The sequence below is a fragment of the Zalophus californianus genome, chromosome 7, assembly GCF_009762305.2.
Source record: "Zalophus californianus isolate mZalCal1 chromosome 7, mZalCal1.pri.v2, whole genome shotgun sequence".
Taxonomy (NCBI): domain Eukaryota; kingdom Metazoa; phylum Chordata; class Mammalia; order Carnivora; family Otariidae; genus Zalophus; species Zalophus californianus.
Genome location: NC_045601.1, coordinates 36,004,987 through 36,016,227, shown reverse-complemented (window position 1 = coordinate 36,016,227; position 11,241 = coordinate 36,004,987). Strand labels below are relative to the sequence as shown.

General features: G+C 37.2%; 1 protein-coding gene across 7 annotated transcripts in view; it reads right to left on the bottom strand.

Annotated features, from left to right (window-relative positions):
- Window positions 1–1,146: 1,146 nt before the first annotated feature.
- The window catches only part of PTPRK (protein tyrosine phosphatase receptor type K), a 553,961-nt gene continuing 543,866 nt past the window's right edge, over window positions 1,147–11,241 (bottom strand). For 6 of the 7 annotated variants that reach the window (XM_027601759.2, XM_027601761.2, XM_027601762.2 and 3 more), the window contains 5 exons: window positions 8,264–8,395; window positions 7,992–8,117; window positions 5,240–5,403; window positions 4,577–4,712; window positions 1,615–1,749 (listed from right to left, as the gene is read on the bottom strand). In XM_027601759.2, the coding sequence (XP_027457560.1) occupies window positions 1,696–1,749; window positions 4,577–4,712; window positions 5,240–5,403; window positions 7,992–8,117; window positions 8,264–8,395 (612 nt within the window). In that variant the 3' untranslated portion in view covers window positions 1,615–1,695. Of the gene's footprint in view, window positions 1,750–4,576; window positions 4,713–5,239; window positions 5,404–7,991; window positions 8,118–8,263; window positions 8,396–11,241 lie in introns of all 7 variants that reach the window. The other variant, XM_027601758.2, reaches the window with a different exon arrangement.

Below are 11,241 nucleotides of genomic sequence, written 5' to 3'. Positions count from 1 at the left end.
TAAGGAAGAAGTATGAAAATGTGTATTATGTAAAAAGATAGTGACGTACATATATAGCAACTAAAATCTTCTGGCCTTTTCCCCCTCCATTTATCTGGACTGGCTGATATTCAATTAAAACAAAAAGGTATTAGTGCTTGGACATTCATTTTACTTTTAATAGAATTTTTGGGGTCTACTAGTATCAGTGAGAAGAGGCTATTTATTTGGGAATGAAGGCATGGAAGTTAAGAGAAAATATGTGCAAACAATTGTTGTAATTATAAAAACTTTATTTCACTCTTACTTTAGTTAAATCTTTCTAAGCACCATGTCATGTACTGGCAATCTAGGGGGAGTATACTGGAATGCTTTAGTCAATAACAAACTGCAAGCTGACGATGTGAAGTTACAGCTACATGGAGCATATGAACAAGACCACATTTAGAAAGGTTCACTTGCAAATCCCATGACAATGCACAAACAGGAATCTGGCATCGATTTGTTCACACTTCCTATGGTCAGAACCCAAAGCTTGTGCATGTAAGTATCAAAAGAAACACTCTATCATCTTGATGGTTTACAGTTTGCTAAAATTTGACTCTGAAAGCATAAACGTTGCCATTTTGTTTTCTTGACCAGTGCTTGCTCATAGGCTAACAAAATCAATTCCTTTAAAATTTAAACGATGCTTAAAGGGATGTTCAGCATTGCGCAAGTCATCAGCAAGGCCCTTGAATGTTTGCAATTCTCATGTATGATCACCAAACCATTATTTACCTAATGAAATTGTGAAAAATTACACATCTTCAGCAAAATGTTTTAATTTGGTCCTATATTAAAAGACCCAATTGCCAAGGTGTTTTACATAAATTTAATTCACAAGCATGTACACAAGAGAATCACTATAAAGAACATCGCTTCCTGGTTTATGAATAAAAAGTTTATCCTCTACTTACACTAAAACATACAAAAAATAATCTACAAAAATCGTTTACAATTGATTTTAGTGAAAGAAAAAGCTTTCTTCAGAAAAGAAATGATTGTGTGGTGGTAGTATTTTAGCCATCAAAAAAGGAATGTAAGTAACCAATAAATATAATGTGCTTTCTCCATATAGACATATTTACACTTGAGTCTTTGGCTTATGTTTTTTTTTTTTTTTCTAAAAAGAACTTTAAATGATCCAGCTACCATTGCACATCAAAAGAAAATAAGCCAGTTATATATATTTATATATTTATAGAGATCTGCTACACTGGAAACATATAAAAAATGAACTTTACTATGAATTTGCACAGCTTTTCTTACTTCCTCCTTAAAGAGTTAAGATCTTTTATCTAAAAAAAAGGGAGAAAAATGCCACATAGAAATTTGTTAATTCATGCAACGTGTGGTGGTTGTTCTACCAGAACCAGGCGAGAAAAAGCTGCATATTCACTGTACAAACACTAATAAGTTCTCATTTGAATCTGTTCTTATTAAATATAATTTATGTGGCACGAAATGTTGATGCTTTCGTACAGTAATAGAAACTAATTGAGTCCTTTTTATTAAGATACACAACTTCGTAAGAAAAATACTTTTACTTCTCGAATGTAAAAGCCTCCCACCCCCCACATTAAAATCTTTCTGCAGAGGTGTAACAGGTACAACAGCTGCTGGCTCAAGAGATGAACGGGCTTCTGCGTGGACATACTCCGAGATCTCAGCCAACTAAGAAGATTCCAGGTACTCCAAAGCAACATCATAGCAGAAACGGTACTGCTCCTGAAAGAGGCGAAAACATAAGAGTTGAGAAAAGTTAAGAAAAAGGAGACTAATGGTGAACCACCACTCCCAATCGAACACCCAGCCACCGCTTAAAATTATTCAAGAATTACCCATTGGTTTTCCTACTATGTAGGAAAGTTTAACTTCTGGGCATACATATTTTATGTCTGAGTCTAATGATTGCTGTTTAAGGAAAAGGGACTTGATGTAAAAAGATATATTATCTTTGCCTCATATTTTCTACTCAGTTTTTGAAAATCTCCAGTATTTCTTTTTATCCAATTGTAATAGTAAAACCTGATCATTACAGAAAAACTGCCCAGTATAGAAAAATACAAGGAATCAGAAAAAGTGTTCCATAATTCTACTACTAGAAACAATTATTGGTAAAATACTGCCTGAGTTTTGTTCTAGTCTTTTTAAAGGCATGGTTGAAATAATTACTTTAGAATAAATATAATTATATACATAGATCTGAGAATATAAGTTTATATTTTATTTTCCTTTAACACTGTTATGTATCTTTTTCTTATGTTATTTAACATTTCTTTTCACACTACATAGAAGTCTAACATACAGATTTGACTTTTAGGTTGTTTTTATTTTTTCTTTAATATAAATAAATGCTACAGTGAAATATGCAAATATTCTTCTCCAAACTTCAGATATTTTTCCTTAGCAGGACCAAAAATAAAACAAAACAAAAAAACCAGTCATTTTAAACTGCCATTTACAAATTCTAAGTTTTTAATTTTTGATACAGCTTTCATTCATCAGAGTATTTAAGTAAATTTTTCAAAAATGCTTAGTGGTTCTTAGGTTCTTTTGAGCTTATTATATGTGAAAATTTGTTTCTGCTCTCTTTGTATATTTAAGACAACGTGGTTGACAAAGTTTGAGTTAAAACTGCCCTTCCTCTAAGTCCATCTATGTACTGCTCCATTATCAAGAATTTAAAAAAATCAGACTGTATTACAAGTTATGACTTATAACATGTCATTAAAAATTTCTCAACTCAGTCCAAGTGGGTAAAATTCAGGCTGGAATGGAGAACAGTCTAAAATGCATATTATTTCTGAAGAGAACTTTCAGGTGTCTCCAGCAATAAACTAGGGTAATAAAAACTTCCCCCAAGAGACCTTTATCCATCCTACCCTTAATTATCAAGTAGGTGTGATTTAAATTAGCCTACCACTGTGGCAAGTGCATCTGAAGGGCCAAAAAGTGCCTGAAAACAGTTATGTCTCTTTAATCTGTCACTAGCAATTTTGTTTACACTCTTAATTTTCTTACCAAACTTGTCAGTTCAATTCAACAGCACACTGAACTCATCATTAACACTGATTAAACACAAATCAGAGGGTAGGTGTTCAATCAGGATTAATGGGACATGAATGTAAACGTACATAGGAACTTTTTGGAAGGTTCTAGAATGGCTGAGTTTAACCAGAGATTTTCCCCCCTTAGTTATTGTAGGAAATCAGAGTTAAATGTGGAGGTAAAATTTGAATTCTGACACCAGAAGTGACCCCACTGATGAATTTAAGAAGATGTGATCTGAGACACAGAGGTGGAGTTTACATTAAGAAACCTTCAGACAGCAAAGAGTCAAAAGACATAACCACTACATTCTGTAAGAAGACTTGAGAGTTCTACCTCAAAAATCCTTCAAATCCACCCCCCTTTCTCTACCTCCATTGCCACAATACTCCATTCAGCACCAACATCATCTTGTCCAGACAACAGCAATAATCCAAAGGATGAGCTGGAGGAGGGTCGGTTTGAGGGGGCTTGTAGAAGGGGAAAACGTCTGTTATCACTTGTAAAAGTGAAACGGTATAAATGTAACTCTTCAGATTTTTGTCTCAGGAAGCAATGCACTTTTTGTGTGAACAATCCATGAGCAGGAAGTGGTGAGAATACTTTAAAGGTTTATTGAATTGCTCATTTTAGTTATCTGATCATCTTGATAAATGTAGGGCAAGCAACAATTTTGCCTTGGTTTTTCTGGTTTACCTTTGTGTGAACATAAACTACACAGCTGCTCCTGACCTTATCCCACCTTGCACATATGTGTAACCCACACACATCTCTCTTTAGAAGTAAAATGTGCTCGAGGAGTTTAACTTTTCTTTCTTACTGTTCATACAGCTCCACCCAGATGAGCTCCCACATACCCATTCCTATCGTCTCTTATTTTGTGAGCTATGTTCTGATTTTACGAGCCCTGGAAAATTCAGGTGGCATCATCTGAACCACTCACTCTAACTGGTAAAAGTTGAAAACTGTCAATGAGGCCAGTTTAAAATTTATAATTTGACCAGAAATGAAGAAGAATTATAGGTAATGACTAAAATAAACTTCATTTGACGGTTAAGGACAGACATTAGGTGTCCAAAGTGCTGATACAACTTAGGAATATATCTGTTGGATGAATGCTTTACCAGTTAACCTAGATGCTTTAAGAAATGAAAAATAGACAAGAATAAGGACTAGAGAGTGGAATTTATTCTTATTATAAGAACTATTTACTAAAGTTTATTACAGCTAGTATGTATGGCTTATCACAGGAAAAAACCCCACAATCCCATACATTTCCCAAATCAAGAGAAAATAGTTTTCATCGCAAACAGTTTCTATAATATGTGATTAAGTTGCTGTGGGTAGAGAGAGATACTCAGCAGTTCATCAGTTAGGCAGGAAAGTCCCCACAAAGACTCACTTACACATCCTATTCCCTTGGGTGTATGAAGTCAACCCAATGAGTAGGTTATGATTATCTAATGTCTCTGCTCCCTTCTGTGTCTGAGACTCTGTGACTCACCGGAGCTTCCACCATGTTGGGCTTGCTGTTCCTCAGGGTCTTGACTGCATGGAATACATCCACCACATTTTGCCGCTTCACCATTTCAACAACAATGCCTATAGCACAGAACATACCACTTCGCCCACCACCATTTCTGGAAGCAAAGAAAGCCAAGGCATTTTAGATAGCAGCTTTTAGTCACCAGAGGTCACACAATCTTGTAGGTTGAGAAAATGAAAACATGATCTTCATTTTTTTTCCATTTTGTATTAATTTTGCTCCATTTGTACACATGTATGTGTAGATGGAGCACAGGGACACGTGAAGATGATGTTAGCTCTGTAGCTTATGCTTAGGAACATGCTGAAGGATGGGCTGCTGCAACTTCGATCCCTTGAAATTTTGGTACATTTGTAGGCTGTGTACATCAGAAAAGTGGTTCCGAGTAGTGTTTGAAAGACTTTAAATCATATGATAACTATATAATAATGGATGTTTAAAAAAATATGAAAATGAAAATTGGTAGTTAATTAGAGAATCACGAGACAGGAAGACTATTTGGAAATGCTATCTGTGGAGATCCATAAGATGTGAGCTGAGTGGAAACGTGGAAAATAGGAAGGCTGGTGAGGAAGTGAGCACCAGAGCCACCATGTGGCCCAGCCAAGGCGCCATACTCACAAGCAGTGGATGATGGTTCGGCCCTCCCCTTCCTCACATTCCTCCTGCCATTTTTCCACCTGCAGTATCAGTTTCAAAAATGACCGTTTGGAGCCTGGCACTTCTCGGTGAGAGGCCCACCCTAGATACTGGAACTGCTGTACCATCAGATAACCTTCTTGTGGCTGTAGAGGGAAAAGCATTTTTCTGTAAATAAGTTGGGACTAGAATTTTAATAAAAAGTGAAGATGCATACATGTTTACACCATGACATAAATGCCATTTATAGTGGATTGAATCTAGCTGGTAAGTCCAAAATATGTACATACTAGTACAGAAACATTCTAAGTTACAGAAGCAAGAAACATGAGAATTACCTTTATATAAGCTTCTCCCTCACACACCATATCCAATAATCAAGCACACACCTTAAATAACTTTCAAAGTCTTCTCCTCTTTATCATGGCTGACATCATTGCATTGGCCCAATCACCAATTATGATAATTGCTTCCTAGTTGGTCTCCTTGAATAAACTTTGATCTCCTTCCAAGCCATTCTTACGGCAGCATCATGATTATTTTGAAATGCAAATATGATCTTGTCATTCCCCTGCTTTAATGGCTTCCAAATGATCTTACATAAAATCCAAATTGCTGCAGTGGCTTAAAAAATTTCTACATGATATGGCTCCACTTCCTTCCCCAACCTTCCCTTTACTATAACGCATTATTACACACTGGCCTTCTATTAGTCCATTTATCAAGTCATTTCTTGCCTGGGGAACTTTGCACAAACTCTCCATTTGGCCTCAGAGATCTCCTTGTTTGTGCCTCTCAATCCCAAAACATTGTGATCAATTTTTCTTGGGTTTGCCTGGGACTCTTCTGGTCTTTGAACTGAAACTCGTGTGTCCTGGAAAACCTCTCTGTCCTGTGAACACCAGAAGAGTTGGTTCTCCCACCCCCAAATAGCTCCTACCGATTCTTCAAATTGTGCCTCAAAGATCATTACCCCAGTGAAGTCTTCTCTAGTCACCCAGCTATGTCAGATCACCCAAACACTCTGGATTTCGTCCTTTTTCTCTAAAATTTCTCATATTTGTAAATAAATGATTATACAATGACTTGTTCAGTGCTTATCTTCCCTGATAAAATACAAATTCTTTAAGGATGAAGAAATCTCTCTCTTTCTCCCCTAAACTCGGTGTTGCTAGAACCTAGCAGAATACTGTCCAAAGAATAGTACTGTTGAATGAATGAACCAGAACATTAAGGCCTCATAAGAAAATGTTAAAAGTATTTGCAATACATGATAAGCTGTATCATAGCCATTAGATTTGAATTTCCACCTGGCAAGGGCTCACGCATCACAAGGACCTACTAGTATAACACCCAACTTCTCATTGGTGCATATTAAATATCTCATGAAGTGCATGATATTAAATAAGATTGGGAATAGAAAAAAAATCATGCACTAATAAGAACCAGAACACCAAACATAGGGGAAGATAAATAAACAAATACACCGATGAAAAAACACAGATTTCAGTTCCCATCCTTAGAATATTTTTCATATAAACAGCTCAATAAAAAGACAAGTCTTACTTTCTGAGTTTAGTGCTATGGTTTCTCAGCTAAAATATAACTAGAACCATAATGGAACAGATGTGCAGACATAATGAGATTCCATTTAAATTAACATCTAAGATATGCATGGATATTATGACATGATTTGAAGTTATCCTTTTTTTCTCCACTGAAATGAGCGACAGAATTGGCTATGACTATATCCTCTGCTTATAGTTATACATATAGACTTATTAACCAGAAACACATATAGCCATTTTGATATGAAAACACTGAAACATGACAATCTGAATCACACACTTAAAATTATACACATTCATAAAGCTGGTGCACTAAAAAAATCCTCTCTAAAAAGAGAGTAATTCCATGGAAGCTACTAATGATTTCTTCTCAAATTCTGTTTGCTATTTGGCTACACAATCTAAACAGTTTTTATTAGCACCTTTTCTTTTTTTTTTTTGCTTTTTTGGAGGACAGACTCCAGACTTAATATTATCATTTAGTGTAAAATATATGAAGGCTCAAGGAAAGAAAGATTTCTGAGAAACACAGCTGCTCCTTTGCTCCTGGGAAAAGTGGTACCAGTGCTGGTTCACAATTCTGGGCAGAGCCAGATCCTGGGACATTCAGCAAGATGAAATTACAGGTGGAGGAGAATCAATGATGGCTGTGATTTACCTTTTCCCCTCATGTGTGGGGTTCTCCCTTATAGGTAACAGTGACATGGAATCTTTCTATAATGGCTGATCCGACAAATCCCTTCCTCCTGAGGTAAAGCTTTTTAGTGATCATCATTATTATTAAATACTTATTTTTTAATTATATGCCTCTTCTGGGCTGGATATCAATACTAATAAAACATGTAGTTGACCTTGATGAAAGTCCACATATGCACAGAGACCAGGCTCAGACCATCAGACTCAGTTGAGTCAGTGCATGTGAATTTGGTTTCTGATGTAATACATTAAGTAACTGACCAGGACAGCCAGGTTCCTGCATTTCTGCTTTCCTGTTTTTGGGAATGCATTTTTCTTCTAATACTAAGGTATAAGATGATTACTAGCTTTGGGACTGATTATCTAACACCTATTAACTCCACTCTTCCTGTTGTCTGATTGGAATTATACCCCAACATGGTTATGTTCAGTTGCTCTGGATCAGCTCACGTAAAATATTAATGACTTACTCTTGTTAGATTGCATATCCTAAAAATCCGGTTTATCACATCACAGTCCATTGAACAAGATATACACTCCACTTGGATAGGGCCATATCGCAACATCCCTTCCTCTGGCCAGTACTGAGGACACCCCTAGATGATGAATATTTTGGGGGAAAAAAAAACCAAAATGAGCATTATTTTTCTCCAATGAGGGTAGTATGAAGCGGATTTTAACATCTTATTACTACTTCATTAAGTTGCGTATGAGTACACAGAAGCAACTCCCAGCCATTAACCTGGGACAAGTCGACTTCATTCAACATCACGATGGAGGTACAGCCATAATCATACACTAATCTCCAGAAGTCTTTCACAGTGTTCGGCAACGGGTACTGTGTGACAATGAAAGCAGCTGGTTGCCGGTAACTCTGTGAAGAAACAAGGTAGATGGGAAAACATGAGAACTTAAAATGAATGATCAGTCGTACAAGCCAATTCAACACATCTCAAGGTAGGACCAGGTAAGGTGTTAACAGCCCCACGTGGAGAGGGAGCCGGACACTGCCTAAGCCACAGAATAAGAGATGTGGGCCACTGAGATGTACTGGAGCCACTACTTTGTCAATCTGATGGCAGAACTTCAAAGTCTCAATAGCAATTCAAGTTTTACCTTGCTGAGAGAAGTAAATAGAGGACAAAAACAAAAGAAGAAACTAAAGAACTTCTTAAGGTTAAGATCCTCCATGAGGTACCTGTGGGCTCTTTCAGTGTTTCAAAGGTAATCAATCTGAGAGGCTGAAGGCACACAATTCCCTGGTGTGTATGTACGTATATCTGTGTCTCTATCATCTATCTATCTTCTATCCTTTATCAACATCTATCAACATATACATATATACTTCACTATTGTATATTTTGTATATCTATATTTATATATAGATATAAATCTGATTTACATCTATATATAAAACTGCTGGGTTCTCTTCCATTTCAAGTAAGAAAAACCATATATGCCTCAAACTTGTGTGCTTTTACAGTATATGGATATTATCAGCACATTCTGTTCATCCTGCAGGCCCATCCCAGTTTCCTGGGCATTTCTAATGTATATTCATGGTCAGAATGATAGTTTCAATCACTTAAGATTTTTCTTAAAGTGAAATGCACTTCTTGGCTCCACCTATAAGGGAATGGCTCCTTTTTTTACCAAGTGCTCCCTGACTGGGACGTGACACATTATCTCTATCCAGAAGGAGAGGGTATGCTCATGTGACCTGGGCAAGCTGTCATTCTGCAGACTAATGATCTATATTTCTATGTATTAAATAGTTTGTAAAAAAATGACTAGACAGTTGCCTGAGATAGATTTCCTTCATGCTGATAAAAATTGTCAGTGATCCCCTAACTCATTTGTACCATTTAACTCTTCTAGTTTTTCAAGGGTCTTAACATCAGTGTAGAAACGGATTCTTGAATATTGATCTTATCGCCATTTGGGAAATGCTGCTAACCATGGCATTCAGCTCCAAGGAAGACCGTGGGATAAATCTGAGTGCTGACAGTTCAAATGGCTGCTTCTAAATGACCTCAAGCCTCACAGAGTTACACCTTCCTCTGAGGTGAGTGTCTCCTAAGAAAATATGAAGGCTCATGAAAAAGGGTCAGAAGAATAACTTTCCTTCCAATCACATGTCTGTTCCATGGGAAGGCAAGCTATTTACTCAGTTTTTGAGTCACAGGGGAGGGGAGATGGATAACATGATGTGAGGGACACAGGTGCTTTCCTAGATCTTTCCTCTGTAAGGACAAGAGCACATCTGAGGCTTTGAAATCACAGAATCCTTGGCCTTACCTCCTAATGCTTCACAATCATGGCACAAGGATACAGAACACTGAGCATGTTGCTAGAGGGTAGAGGGAGTGGGGAGTGCTGACCAGTGAGCTCTGTTCTTATAAGACAAACCAAACCTAACTTTTCTGAGGCCCCAACTACCACTACTGAATCCACCCGACGGTCTCAATTATGAAATGTATCTATGTTGAATCATAGGGAATTAAGCAGAGAGTAGAAACAGGTAGAGAACAAGGTTCAGTCTTCCTACTGACTAGAAAACAACCTGGATGTGAAGAAAAATTTGACAGCGATCGATGCCAAAGACAAAAAATGCCTCAGACCTACGCCTCATCAATCTCTTTCCTAACAGTATTTTCTCCTTCCCTTTTCCACACAGCCTTTTAAAATTCCAAATCTAGACTCAGAAACAAAAAGGTCTTGTGTGTTTTCTCTGTATTTAGTATATTTGTCTTTCCAGACAATTAAAATGGGAAGAAAAAGATAACAATGAGGATCCGGTGTGATTTCAGTGGATGTGATTAATGAAAAGGCAAGATTCTGGTCATAGCAAGAATGGGAATTTTTCTTTCTTTCTTTTTTTTTTTTAGATTTTATTTATTTATGACAGAGAATGAGAGAGAGAGAGAGAGAGAGCATATGAGAAGGGGGAGGGTCAGAGGGAGAAGCAGACTCCCTGCTGAGCAGGGAGCCTGATGCGGGACTCGATCCCGGGACTCCAGGATCATGACCTGAGCCAAAGGCAGTCGCTTAACCAACTGAGCCACCCAGGCACCCAAGAATGGGAACTTTTCACTTGAGCTTGTCTTTAGACTATTCTGCTCTGCAACATAAAAAGAGCAAAGTAACTGGCTAAAAGACTAGTCTCAGAAGTAGAAAGTAGGCTTTCTAAGTCTCTACTCTCAGAAGCTAATTTTCAAAAACACAATAGGAGCAACAATGCAGAAAGCTTCATTATTAGTCACACAGGGATGGACTCTGACTTCTAATTTCTCCTGGCTATGGTTCTATAGATGAAAAGGCAAAACCTAGAAATGTTTACAAATGAAGATGATGAGCTGTTTAAAAGGATTCTGAACCTGGAGAGCCTTCTTGCTCCTTTCCAAGGTAACCTAGCAAGGTAGCCAAGGACTGACTTAAAACTCTCTCTCCCTGTTATTCTGTCTATGGGATGCTAACCTGCTGAGGATATGCTTTACCACTTACACTTTGTGATGGTTGGAGTGGGGCAAGACAGTTTTTTCATTAACGATGGATGTATTAACATGTATCCTCGGTGCCTTCTCCTAGTTATTTATAAAGGGTCTCTAATAATTATTGGCCGATAAAACAAGCTAGGCATAAATTACTGGAACATTAAATGTCAGAGATAAAGATTTCCCAAATTAACACAACTTCCGTAAGATAAGGCATTATGTGGCT